This window comes from Saccostrea cucullata, unplaced genomic scaffold, assembly GCF_032062105.1.
Source record: "Saccostrea cucullata isolate Sc308-1 unplaced genomic scaffold, CSIRO_AGI_Scuc_v1 ctg17614, whole genome shotgun sequence".
Lineage (NCBI taxonomy): Eukaryota > Metazoa > Mollusca > Bivalvia > Ostreida > Ostreidae > Saccostrea > Saccostrea cuccullata.
Window position 1 is genome coordinate 1,160 of NW_026919585.1, and position 14,938 is coordinate 16,097.

The 14,938-nt window shown below is 32.4% G+C and overlaps 1 protein-coding gene across 1 annotated transcript; it reads left to right on the forward strand.

Annotated features, from left to right (window-relative positions):
• Positions 1-1,196: 1,196 nt before the first annotated feature.
• LOC134233859 (uncharacterized) lies at positions 1,197-11,234 on the forward strand. Its single transcript, XM_062715911.1, has 5 exons — positions 1,197-1,313; positions 4,624-5,554; positions 6,272-6,865; positions 6,999-7,067; positions 10,525-11,234. Exons 1-5 carry the CDS (start codon positions 1,269-1,271, stop codon positions 10,638-10,640), a joined length of 1,755 nt encoding a protein of 584 aa, XP_062571895.1. The 5' UTR covers positions 1,197-1,268; the 3' UTR covers positions 10,641-11,234.
• The last annotated feature ends 3,704 nt before the right edge of the window (positions 11,235-14,938 follow it).

Genomic DNA, 14,938 nt, shown 5'->3' on the forward strand with positions numbered 1-14,938 from the left:
AAAAAATGTCGAATTATTAAAAATATCAATTATTTTAAAAGAAAGAAATTGAGAAGGATTCTGTCTGCAACAAAAATGCTTTATTTCGCATTTCAATTCATGAGCTAAACATGAAAAAAAAGTCCTCGGTTTACAAAGTCGTAGGAAAATGCATACAGGTAATACACTCAGGGGCTCAGGTAACATCCTGTGTATATAGGTAGTATACACAAGCCAGCGTCGCTCCCTCGGGGTTTCTAAGCCGCTTTGATTAAGCTCCACCCCACACCAAACTTACCTGAGGAAACCCGTGCGGTTGAAAACCTCGGCCTTTAAGGACAACACCATCCATCACTCACACACAATTACGCTATTGTTTTCATTCATTTTAAAAAAAAAATAGGGTGACAATTATATTTGTAAGTACTAAGCTTTTTTCTGTCAAATGATTCTTTTAATCAGTGTAAACTACCCCAAAATGATGCCTATTTACTTTCCTAGGATCATAAAGTCAATCAAACATCATCAGTGATAATTTGTTGAATTTTGAAAAAAACGTTACTTTAGTTGTTGTAAGTCTTTGTCACCAAGGCCGGTACTCATCTGTGATGCCCATTATATAGTTTTTATTCATTGAAATCCATATGCTCATGTGTCTACGAAAGAGACATTGGTTGCTGTAAATTTCACATATTTCAATGAATATTTCTTTTGAAATCTTTAACGAGTTTCACAACAGCTTTCATGACGTGTTTAAATCCACTCTAGATTAATTATTCTTTACAAGTCATTTTAAATGAAGATCTCGTATAGCTATTGTTTTTCCAACTTCTAACAATGAATCTATATGATGAAAAGTGGTTACATAAGCTTGATTGTAATCAATCCATCAAATACTCAATCAAGAGAGAAAGTTGCTTAATGTCATATGATTTCTGTGTTGTATGTCACAGAGCTCAGGACATTATTTATTGAAAGGCCCTCGTACAATGCAGTTCCACACTAATATATATGTTTTTAATTCTATAAAATACACTTCACAAAAATTATAACTCTAACTATCAGACTCCAGACTCATTAAAATTTAAAGAAGTCAGCAAACTAAATTAGTTGATCACAAACCTTCCTTTCTGTTTTTTAAAAATTGATAGTGCGCTTGCTCAACTATTTTTTAAAGAAAAACTTGTGGCTATTCTATCTCGCCATACATTTGCATTGGTACTGAGCAATGTCCCTTGAATACACAAACGCTAGACTCAGTCAAATTTGTGTCTTTCTTATGATAAAATATGCTTACAAACGATTCAAGTACAACATCAGCTGATCATAAAGAGGTAATTAATTCATTTTTTATTGACACATGGTAAATGATTATGTAAAACTTTGTTGACCACTTACTTTAAAACTTTTAAAATCAAGTACATGGGACCCCGATATACATTGAACACGTGATCGACATACCAGATGTGTATTTCATTACCATATTTATTTTGTTCGTATTTATAAAAAAAAATGCTAGGATTAAAAATACAAACTTTCTTTCAGATCTGGTAAAAATGATATTCTGTTATGAAGTAGGAATAAATTATCTCAAAATGTATATTTCTATTCATTGAATGCTATATATACTTAACTTTTGCTAAATCGAAACAAACATTACATTATCATCCCTGTATATATACTACCTGATAAACACGTCGATATATTTATCTAACTCTAATTGCATGGGCTTGAACGCTGTAGACTTTAAATACAATCATAAAATACACAATAATCAGACAATTACATGTATATTTGCTTAATATTGATATTATAAATTGATTTTGAAAAAAAAAAGTCATTATTTTTTTTTCCACTTTGAACTATTTTGCATTTAAAAAGCAAAAAAAATATATTTTTGAAAAATATAACTTACGCCGAATAAGTATCACTGCCAAGTTTCTATGAGGAAATACAAAATGACAAACAAATCATCAATAAACCATAGGCTGATTTTTACCATTTTGCTTTTCTCAATAAAATTCACCCTGCTTGGTAAATTTTTCTAAAGTTTACATGTAAATTAAACTATCAGCACCAATGTATCGTATTCTGGAATTTGTTTTCATCTGTAAACCTTTACTGAGTACAGTACCGACCGGACACAACCTAACAGAAAGCGAACCCGGAGCGGACCCCGGGTTCGCTCTCTGGGGCCGCTCCGGGTTCGCTCGGGGTCCGCTAGGGCTGACCCCGAGCGAACCCGGAGCGAACCCGTAGCGGACCCCGAGCGAACCCGAAGCGGACCCAGAGAGCGAACCCCAAATTCAGTAGCGGTCCCAAGGAGCGAACGCGGGTTCGGTATTTCTTTACAGAGCTGTCAATCAGGACAGCAATCAATCAAAATAGCATATTGATCTGTCAATTGGGATATAAGATCGAACGTGTTGATTTTATTCGATATAAATCCAAACACTGTACATGTACCTACAAGCAAAATGTGTGAATGTGCTGTGTAAATCTGTTATGATAATTAAAATATTACTTAATATTTATTTATTTTAATTCTCCGAGTTGTATTCTATATTTATATATATTTTTTCTTTTTTTTTATTAAAGCAACTTATTATTTATACGTTTTAATTTTCCACGTAGAATTATACATGAATATTTACTTTTTATTTTCTTTAGGTTTTTATACCAGTATTTAAAGTCCATTTGGTAAATAAATTGTGTAAATACATCAGTCAATGCATAAAAATGGAATTCAATTGATATTACAATTTTTACTGACAAAAAGAGGAGGAAATAAATATAGTTTTTGACAATTATTGTAAAATTTCATCATCTCAAGATACTAACGGTTCAAGAATATGAACGTCCCTAATATTTTAATACAATTCAGATACAAGAAACATCAAGATTAAAGAGAGAGAGAGAAAGAGATCATAACTGTAAACTCAGGGGAAGTGCGATTTACTTAATTGAACGAATTAATTATGCAAATTAATCACGACATTTAGTAAATCGTACATTGTTTCATTCTCTCAAAATGGCGTAACTATACTTGACGAAGAATAATCATAGAAATATAATATAGAATGTATATTTAAACATATGAATTATGATCTATTATAAATTTTGAAATGTTTTAGGACTAATTATTGGGAAAAAATAATCAATAAATGCGTAAGCAATACATGGTTAGGTGGGTTGTTCGAGAGTTAACAACGCAAACTTACTGTAGAATTATACTAAATTGAAAGAATAATCTTGTTAAGTATCATCAGGAATCGGGTCTAATTCACATTCTGGTGAAGTCATTCAGTTTGTTAATACCATTAGGGCGGAATGACTTCAATGTGTGCATTCAGAAGGAAGATTTTCTATATACACGCATTTTTCATGCCCAAGATGATCAATTAATTGATGTAAATTTTGAATTATTTAATGTAAAACGTAAATTGAAAAATCATAAATAAAATAAATAAATAATTAAAATTTTTTAAAAACAAAGCGTACATGTGTGTGAAATAGGGGGTCTATATTAATATATTATTATCGGGTCGGGAGAACAATCATTATTTGCCTTTTTCTTTATTCTGATAAAAATCATACTCGCTCCAAAATTCTGACCGTGAAAAAGATCTATTATATGTAGTGCATTTTTTTTTTTAGAAAATGTCCGGTATATATTTATAACGAACTTTCAATGTGTAAATACTATAAATGAAATCTACATATATCAGATGAACAAAAAGTTACATGTAATTTATAGATGCGATATCATAATTCACGTGTTACGCAAGCATTAAAACTACGATTTAGCAAAACGTACGGAATAACAAATGTATTTTTAAACTATATAAAGCATGGATTTAAAAGGTATTTAGTTTAGATTCACTAGTACACCATTCGATACACTGAAAATCAATTCAACACTTTTTTCTTCCTCTTCTTTTTTATTTTCTCGTTATAACTTAAGAGAAATAAATGCCTTATAACCCGCTGTTAAATTAGTTTGAATTTCTCGGATCGAGAAATCAAGTAAATCAATTATTCATGTACATATAAATCTACGTCGAATGTACAGTTGACTTTTAGAAAATTTATCAATGTTCTCCATTATATCACTGTTTACATGTACAGTGTACATGTCCGCATCGTTGCATAAACAACAATGATCGATCCACAATACCAACACTGTATTGGAATATACAAGGGGCGGGGCTTACTGGCGGTGAGATTAAAGCGGGGTCCGCTTCACGCATCAGTGCGTAAAGCGGTCCCAGGAAGCGAACGCCGGGTTTGCTCTAGCGGACCCAGAGCTGACACCGAGCGAACGCGGAGCGAACCCGGAGCGATCCCAAAATTTCTGAAAGCGAACCCGAAGCGAACCCGGGAAGCGAACCCGGCGTTCGCTCCGGGTTCGCTCTGGTGTTAGGTTGTGTCCGGTCGGTACTGTATGCTTTGTCTATTTTTGTAATTATATTGAAATATTACTAATATTTTCCAAGTCTATTTCATTTTCCAGTTCTTAGGAGAAAAAATTCTAAGAATTACATGTATCCTCTTTTCTAAACTTGTGACATGATATTAAGTCTCTTTCAAAAAACATTTGTTTGTATCATCTGTCTTTAAAACAAATGTATTTATTCATTTCAGATGGGTACATCAGATATTACAACTTTTGTCAAAAATCTGGAATCTTTTTGCGAATGTACAATATGCTTTTGCATTTATGACGAAAATGCACATGTTCCCCGAATTCTTCCTTGCAATCATACATTTTGTTCCGAATGTCTTTTGAAGCATTCCTCTTGTAAGAAAATAGTTTGCCCTTTATGCAACCAAGAGCACGTTATTAAAAACAAAGACATCCTGATTTTTCCAAAGGACAACATGAGACGTGAGATGAGAGATTTGGTTCTCATATTCACTTCTGAAAGCTTGTGCAATGATTGTAAAATATACATGATGCAAGAAAGCAATTTTCACCTCTGTACATTTTGTAACATTCGATTTTGTAATATGTGCTTTGAAAAGAGGAAAACAAACGACGTCTGCCGAAACCACAAATTTGAGTGTAAAATCAATTCTCAATATGATATTTGCCTTTTGGAGGGTCATGAGAAAAACGACCTAAAATTTTTCTGTAAGAATGAAACATGTGACAAGCCTATTTGTGCCAATTGCGTTGTCCAGGATCACATTGGGCATAGGTATACGAAGATCAGCGATGAATGTGAAACTCTGCGGACGAAAATGTACGAGAAATGTCGAAAAATAAAAATTAAAATAGGCGAAGCAAAAACATGTTTAATGAAAATTCAGAAATTACGTTCAGCTTTGTCAACCAAGGAAAAGAGTAGAAGGAAAAAATTAGCAGCAACTGTAAGGAGAGGCGTTAAGTCTTTACAAGAATTCGAAGAAAATGAAAAGAAAAAGATGTCTGAAAATTTGATATCCAAATTTAAAGCTTTAATGAAAAGCCAAAAACATTTAGAAGAATTCATTGAATCAGAATTACGTGCAGAATTTCAAGAATATCAAGAATTTGCAGCATCAATTTCAAGAAATACCAATAAAGAGCAAGGTACGGTTCTAGCTTTATTGTTCCCTAAATTTTAACCTCATCAAAAAATTTTGAAATTAATTTCAATATTAGTTGAGTTAAGGACAATGATAAATCAGGAAATAGTGTTGGTAATTTTCCTTCATAAAATTGTATCCAAATCCGTCGCCCACTTTCATTTGTAGATATGGTGTGCAAAATTTAATGAAAAATCACATATCGAAAAATCTCTCTGGGCGATGCCTGTTAACAATAGTGTTTAAAAGAAAATTTCATTATATTTCTAAAGAATGAAAAATGTACTTGTTTATGAATTCACAATTAGCATTTATAAATACATGAGAGAATAAATTATGAGTATGCTTTTTCTGCAGGGAAAACAATGATTTAGAAAGCAGGTGTTTAAATTTCTTGCATGAAGGATATGGAGATAACGAACAGTATTCAATATCAAAGAAGAAAACAATACAAAATAGGAACATAGCAAACACGGACCTCCGAATTATCAGAGGTGGGATCAGGTGCTATGGAGGAATGAGCATCCCCTGCTGACCGGTCACACTCGCCGGGTGCTCCTTGTCATGATCGGGAAATAACGGAAAAAAATCCGTCGTCAATTCAATGTATAAATAACAAACTAAAAATAGTATGAAAAACGTCAGTCAGTGCATAAGTTTATTTTTAAGAAAATCACATTGCAAGATTTTTATTGAAACTGTGCCTTGTTCTTCAATTTAGAATCGGATAACAAAGGACAAAATGGGAATACACCATACACCCAAGGAAGTATAGATAAAGTTATTTTTTCGGAAAGGAAAAAGCAAAACATGAAAATCAAATTAATAGAAGAAGTTGAAATTTTGAAGGAGTGCAGAGAGTTAGGTATGCAAATTTCCCAAAAGCTGTTGCGTGTATATAATCTAACCATTATTAGGAAAAGTTCCTATTTAACCCAAATGTTAACCAACAAAAAAAGATTTGCAGAAACTATCAGGAAAGAAATAAGACTTTTACTCGATTACGAAAGGAATGTTAATAAGAAGAAAGCCGAAAGACTAAATTCTAATATAAGCAGACTCACGAAAAGGAGAGAAATTTTAGAAAATTTTATCGACAATGCATTGGAATGCTGCTCCATTTCTGAGCGCACCTTGTCTGTGGGGAAAAATATCAGTTTATATAACTTACTGGTTCAAAAATTAGACAGTTTCCTGAAGACAGACACTGATCGTATGATTGGAGACTTACCACTTAGCCAAAAATCAGAAATGGAAGAGGATATTGAATATGTACAATGCAAGATTTCTCATGTCAAGGAGAAAATTATTTTTGGTATTTTTTTTCTTTTATATATTCCTTCTACAGAGAAAAATTGACTAGAAAATGATTACTTCTTCTATGTTTAATTAAGAAGAATTGAAATTAATTGGATTTAATTAAAAAGATTTTTTTTCTTTTGTTTTAGGTTTCGCTCCTCAGTCGAAGTCTATGGGTGAAAATCCACAGAATATGCGCAGAACGCAATGCGAATCTGGTTTGTTATTCTATATTTGACATAAAAAAATTGTTCGAAATTCTAATGCATCATTTTGATTGTTCAAGAGTGGAGCCACTCTGAATTAAAAGGCAAAATAATTATTTAGTCATCATTTCGTAAATTTCTAGTAGATACCCTGGTATAATGATCTTGTCAACAAATTTTATTTATCATTAAGTCAAAAGCTGGCTGATGTTTTCCCAAATTGTTAGACCATTATCTAGACATTGAATTATTGCCTTTTTTCCCGCTATTTATTTATTATCATGACAACGAACGCATAGCCGGTGTGGCCCGTCGGTAGGGAATGCTCACTCATCCATGGCACCTGATACCACCTCTCTTATCTAGAATGGGTAATGGACTCTTAAGCTCGAATAGTGTTCCATATCTTCTTATATTTCACAACAAAAGAAAAAAATAACCAAGATTCTACTCTTCTCCCTAATTGTTTTCGAGCAACTAATTATACGATAATGATTTTTTTTTTCTTGATTGCAGTAATTTTAAAATTATCAGAATATATATTAATTTAGTTTTAAATAATATTTCTAAAAGATATATTTATTAAAAATACAATTGAATAGTAGTTATGCAAGAATTTCAAAATCCTCCATAATAAGATTCATAGATGTTTTCCATTTTCCATATTGTTTTTCCATATTTCGATACGCTATTAAATCCCTTTATTATTTTTTAGCAATTCTTCTAATCTTGCCTAAATAATCGTGATTTTTGTCCTTTGCACCTTTTTTCATCTCGACTTTCATTGATAGGTCAAGATTATTTCTTTGTTTCTCCTTTTTTTTTTACTTTTCACGAACTTATTTTTACTGATTGTTTTTTTTTTTACGAATGTATACATAGCTTGGTAGAATAAGGTGTATAGGGATTAAATAGCGATGTATTTTGGAACAAACTTAATTAAGATACATACTTCACACTGCTATTGTTACATAAAATGAAAAAGGTAATGATTATGTATATATCTGGAATTATTTTTATAAGGAAAAAATTATTCATTACTGCATACAGTCTCTTTAATCAGCATATACCTCCTGAATATTGTCATGAAATGATTGATTGTATACTGTTTAACGTCCCTCTCCAGAATATTTCACTGATATGGAGACGTCACCATTGCCGGTGAAGGGCTGCAAATTTAGGCCTTTGCTCGGCACTTACGGCCTTTGAGCAGGGAGGGATCTTTATCGTGCCACACCTGCTGTGACACGGGGTCTCGGTTTATACGGTCTCATTCGAAGGACCACCCCATTTAGTCGCCTTTTACGACAAGTAAGGGGGTACTGAGGATCTATTCTGACCCGGATCCCCACGGGGCGTCATGAAATATATGAAGAAAACGGACAGTATTGAAGCTCAAATAAAAGTCCGTTTAACAAAAAATTTACTTTATCTGTAACTGTACGATTATATAAGGAAACGGATTAAGATAAGTGTTTGCATCATGTTTCAGAGTTCTGTATGTGGAATATGTGGAGATAACTAACAGTATTCAAACCCAATAGTCCATCAAACATTACAAATTAGAAACAAAGCAAACACGAACCCTCAAAACACGAGGTAGAATCAGGTGCCATTATTAAATGAGCATCCCCTGCCGACTGGCCCCTCAAAACATCAGAGGTGGAATTAGGTGCAGTTATAAAATGAGCATCCCCTGCCGACTGGTCACACATGCTGTGCTCCTTTTTATGATCATAAAATTACGAGAATATCCCTCGGCAATTTAGTGAAGTTTGTAAATAATTAATGATATTTAACATGAACATGAACATTGGTTCACATTTGACACAATTTTGATAAAATGAAAATGCTTTATTATCCACAAAATTCTATTACAGTCGAAAAGTATGGGGGGATTAAAGCTTAAACTAAGCTTAAGTCAATGTTGACGTTATAATTGAGCGATAACGTTTTTAAAAAACAGTCTATATTCATTCAATATTTTTTTTTACCTTTAAGAGAAGTTCTCTAGAGTTTATTTATAAACTCTTATCCTCTGGTGGCATTAAATTAAAATTAGTAAAATATTACTAAATACGAGGGCTGTTCAATAAATAATGTCCTCAGAGCTCGGAAAGAAACAAAATCGTTTTTCAATGATTTAGTACTAATGATTTCACTTATATATTCTCTCTATATTAAAACAGATGTCCGTAATTATTTTATCTAAATTCTGATTGATTTAGAACATATTTTTGAGTATTGCCCTTCGTATACTGAAATATGGCGAATCCTTTGATTTCCTGGACTTGTTTTTTTTTTCTTTCTGAATGGTGCTGTTGTTTTTTAGTTTGGAAAATGAAACAGTTCAAAGGTGAAAGACCTAGCGAGTGTGGGTTTGGACGCTGCCTTAAAGAAATTCTTTATTGGAGTGGATTTCTGATTCTTGTTCAATCCTCTCATAAACATTTTAGTTTTTTTTTTTTTTTTTTTTTTTTTTTGCAAAGAAAACTGCTTTCTAGAGTTCTCTTGAAATTGATCTGCTGCCGCGAATAAGAATTTGAAAAACAAGACCACTAATATATAAGACAATGGCATATAAAACTGTGTTTGTGATTTTGCAATTTTTTGCTCTTCTCAGACCTTGGATGTTTTTGACAAGTGCATCATATTGTAAATTTGTTTTGAGGTTTAAAGCAATATATTCAAGTTTCATCATCCGTTTAAATTTCAGATAAATGTGGATAACAACAATTTCAGATTTTTTTAAAATAATTGTTTAGATATTCTTACACACTGTCGTTTTTACTCATTTTTCAAAACATATAGTGACCATTGAGTACTTAGCTTTCTTATTGTCAATTTTTTCTTTAAAACAGTGTAATCTAACCAAAATTTATACCTATCAATTTTTCTCTATGTTTTAATGTCAATCAAATGTCATAAGTGATATTTGCTGAATTTTGGCAGACACTACACTTGTTATTGTAGGTCCTTGTCGCCAAGGTCGGTACCCATTTTTATGCACATTATATCATTTTTGTTCATTGAAATTCGCCTGCTCATGTGTCTATAAAACAGACATTGGTTGCTGTAAATTTCACATACCTGTATTTCAATCAATATTTCTTTGGGATTCTTAACGAGTTACATGTATACAGCACCTTTAATGAAGTGTTTAATTTCACTCTAGTTTACTGATTTCTTACCATTCATTTTTAATGCAGCGTCTCGAATAGACCTTGTTTTCCAGCTTCTCATATTCTATATGATGAAAAGTGATCACATAATCAATTCATTTAAGATTCAGTCAATGAGAGAAAGGAAATTCAGGCTTAATGTCATATGATTTCTATATTTTATGTCATAGTACCAGTACATTACTTACTGAACAGCCCTCATGAGATTTTTTGCCAATTAAAGCCTTTTAGATTACAAATTAATCATCATTAATTACTGAGGAGTTTTTTTTAATTTTATTTTATAGATGAGGACAATTCCTGCCACAAACCAGTTGCTATTACTACATGTACAATTCAACTCGCAATTGGAATATTAGTTGCGTATACATGTATGTGTATATTTGTACTTGGTAGATGGTGACAATATACAGTTATGGACTGTTTAGAAGGGAGACATCACCAATTATCAAGTCTGAGTTGGGTTGTCACCCGAGGTTGCTTTCGCGTGAGGGTGACAACCCTACTCTAACCGCAAATAATAATTTTTTTTATCCTGAAGAATCTAAATTATCAAATTACATGTAGATAGAGTAGAAAATAGTAATTAACCAACACTCTTGAGTTCTCCTACTCTACTCTGATTCCATGAATTTATCGAATTAGCCTTGCTTCAGATTTTACCTTTTTGCCACTTTTAACAAACAGAAAATCCTCATCTGTCCATCATTCAACGCGTGATATCACCTTTTCGAAATAGTTATCTCACCAATTTGAGATAAAAAGACAATATCATTAATTCGAGTTGAAAATGTATTATCACATTTTTCGTTTGAAATAAGGTATCATACCGTATTAATTTTGAATTCCTGGAATCTCTTAACGCATTTCATACAACTTCATATGATTATTGCTTCCTTTCTCAAGACGCTAGATTGTTTTGATGCAAAAGAAAAGAATAAAATTTTAAAGCGCTTTCATTCAGTAATCTTTATGCCCCTGGATCGAAAGATCCCGGGGGTATTTAAGAAATAAACAACGTTATTCAGTGAACATGGCGTTATGAATAGCAATTGCTCTGCTGGCATATTCCATGATGCGCGTTACTTATATTTGCATTCTTTGATTTATTCAAGAATATCAGAGGAAATCCTGACTTACATAAGGACGCGGCTTCTTGTCTTCAGTAATGAAAAACATACGGCTCTAAAATCAGTACACCTGATCAATGATCCTTTTATCTAATAAATCACAAACAATTATAAAGTATTTCCCTCTCAAACACAATTAATTCAGGTTTACTCAGAAAAAATTGAGGTACGTTACCAGGCATTTCTTCAAATTAACAGGGGTAGTTTTCCTTATATAATCCTTTTTGGGAAGAAAAATATTTTTCCTATTTCAAATGTTTAAGTATTTAGAAACTGGTTTAGAAATCAGAATGTTATTAAGATTTGGAATTGTTTTCATACATTACGAAGATATACAAAACAAATATTGAGGAACATCTCGTCTGACCTTAATCTAACATTTCATACGCATACATGTACCATTTAAAGGGACCTGACGTGACTTATTTTTCTTTTAGTTTTTAATAATAAAAATATATATACCACCTATCCCTAATAGATAGTGGGTATATTCTTTATAAAAAGAAAGATAAGTAACGTCAGGTGTCCTTGGTACATGTACTAATGCATATCTTCAGGTCAGACGAGATGTTCCTCAAAAGTTGTTTTGTATATCTTCGTAATGTATGAAAACTATTCCAAATCTTATAATAACATTCTGATTTCTAAACCAGTTTCTAAACGTTTTTACAAAATCTAATTACTTAAAGGGGGGGGGGGAATAAGCACCTCCTTCAAATTTACCTGGTCTTAGAACCCCTGTCAATCATTTGAAATTTAGCCAGGGATTGGATACTTTGATTTGATTGACATTTAGTTTGCTGCTGTTGTGTATATCTTGTGTACCTTGTCTGGAGATCGTACCGACCATCGAATTAACTTTCAGGCTTGTGATGCCTACCGCACATGCCAACGTGATACATGTAAAGAAGCAATCAAATCGTTCTTTTCTTTTTTAATTCATAAGAATATGCCATAAATATAATCAATCTTTCAAATAATTAAATAAATGACAAGAAAAACCATGGCTATATAATATATATTACAAATTGAATTTTAAATGGAAGGATTTCATATCACGATTACAATCGATAATTTTAATTTTCCTGTCAAAACATGATTTAACGTACATTTTTATTCCTCAATTAATTAACAAAATAAACCGAACTGCGTTTGAAGCTAGTATCATGGAATTAAATAAAATTATTTTTTTAAAAACAAGTATGACAACATTGTAACAATGTTCATGAGTCAAGCGAAGTTTTAGAAGAGAAATTACTCGGAATATAACATCTTGCTAATTTGTAGTTAATATTTGATCTTTGAAATTAATACTGAATCCCGAAAGTGAAAAAAAAAAAACGATGCAGATGATTCCATTCCCGTTTCATAGCTGTCGGGGAATCAACCCCGGTCCGAAGCCCTGGCCATTTTAACCGACCATGCGTTATGGGAAAATCAAGTAGGGTTTATCTTAAAAAGATTTAGACAATAATATTTTTACTTCAACATTTTATTCTCTAAACATCGTTTCTAAGTTTCGTTGTTATTTACCGAGAGACTGTTTTATGAGACGACGTGTAATTTGAATTACTTCCCTTTTTTTGTCAGATTACGACAAATTTCGGTGCACAATGTATTTTCGTTCTAACACTTCATTAAGAAACACACTGCATATATAAATGTCAAATTATTAAAAATATCAATTATTTTAAAAGAAAAAAGTTGAGAAGGATTCTGTCTGCAACAAAAAATTAATGCTTTATTTCGCATTTCAATTCATGAGCTAAACATGAGAAAAAACGGCCTCGGTTTACAAAGTCGTAGGAAAACGCATATAGGTAATACACTCAGGGGCTCAGGCAACATCCTGTGTATATAGGTAGTATACACAAGACAGCGTCGTTCCCTCGGGGCTTCTCAGCCGCTTCAATTAAGCTCCACCCCACACCAAACTTACCTGAGGAAAACCGTACGGTTAAAAACCTCGGCCTTTAAACATTTGAAATAGGAAAATTATTTTTCTTCCCAAAAAGGATTATATAAGGAAAACTACTCTTTTTAATTTGAAGAAATGCCTGGTACATGTAATGTACCTCAATTTTTTCTGAGTAAACCTGTTTAAGTAGCAATGCTTCAATGACAAAATCTTTGAAAAATCTATCTATTATTTAGGAACGAGACGTTCCTCTGTCCTTAATGCATTAATGTCGCTTTTTATTCGGGATCCTCAATTTTTAAAACATTACCTATATTTGTGTATTTAACTTCCGTGGACATCAAATACGTATACGATCACGACTTATCCCCGTGAGAGGGTTGACCTGTAAGTATAACACAACATTCCACGGGTCAACATCCAGACCGCTGATAAAAGTACACAGTCGTTATCTACGCTGTATGGCGGGCCAGGCAGGCAGTTATTGTCATTCGTAGGTTTATATTTAAATACGATCTTCTATCTGTGTTGTCCTTTCTTAAAACTATGTATTGAGCAAACTCCCATATCAATTTATAAAGTTGCCTGTAAGTGTCTAGACTTTTTGGAAAACTGTCCATTCTGTTAAAGAATGACCAGTTCGTTTTCCATAGAGGAAAGACGGTTAAAACAAAATTGGTATCGACAACCCTTAAACAGGCAACCCATCTTCATTTCTCATTCTGAATGAAATGTATTCCTCAAAACTAATATATTTAATGCGCTTTGACTAAGTGAAATATCTTACCAATATTTTGTGCAGTTTTAAACGTACGAGGGGCGTTCAATGAATAATGTCATTGGAGCTCGGAAAGAAACAAAAAACGCTTTTCTATGATTTAGTCTGAATGATTTAACTAAAATATTCTCTTTTAATTAAAACACATGTCCGTAACATTTTTATTCAATTTCTAATTGTTTTTAGAACATGTTTTTGAGTATGACCCTTCTTATACTGGAATATGGCAGATCCTATGATTTGCTGTACCTATTTTTTTCTTTCTGAAGTATGTTTATCTAAGTTTGGGAAATGAAACAAGTCAAAGGTTGAAAAATCTGGCAAATTTTGTTGTTGTGAAAAAACATTAACTTTCTGTTTATCCCCCAAACTCCTTTACACTTCATGACCTGTGGGTTTGGACGCCGTCATGAAGAAATTTAATGTTGTGAATTCCTCATTCTGTTTCCTTCCTCTCATAAATCTTTCAATTATTTTTGCAAAAAAAATGTTCTCTATACTCCTTCAAAAATTGAACTTCCTCCCCGAATATGAATTCGAACAATAAGACCGCTAGTATTTAAGAAAATTGCATATAAAAATGTGTTTGTGCTCTTACAATTCTTTGCTATTTTTAGGCCTTTGCAATTTTGTCAAGTGCATCTTATTGTAAATTTGTTTTGAGGTTTAAAGCAATATGGATTCAAGTTTCATTATCTGTTTCAATTTCAGACAAACGTGGATCAGTACGAATTTTGATTTTTTAAAAATAGTTCTTGAGATATTCCTACAGGCTGTCGTTTTCACTCATTTTTTCAAAATATAGGGTAATCTTTGAGTATTAAACTTTTTAACAATAAAATGTTTCTTTAAAACAGTGTGAACTACCCCAAAAA

Coding starts and splice junctions, on each gene's coding strand:
- LOC134233859 (XM_062715911.1), top strand. CDS start 1,269: ATGCTTACAAACGATTCAAGTACAACATCAGCTGATCATAAAGAG. Junction 1,314..4,623: donor CATCAGCTGATCATAAAGAG/GTAATTAATTCA, acceptor TATTCATTTCAG/ATGGGTACATCAGATATTAC. Junction 6,866..6,998: donor CAAGGAGAAAATTATTTTTG/GTATTTTTTTTC, acceptor CTTTTGTTTTAG/GTTTCGCTCCTCAGTCGAAG.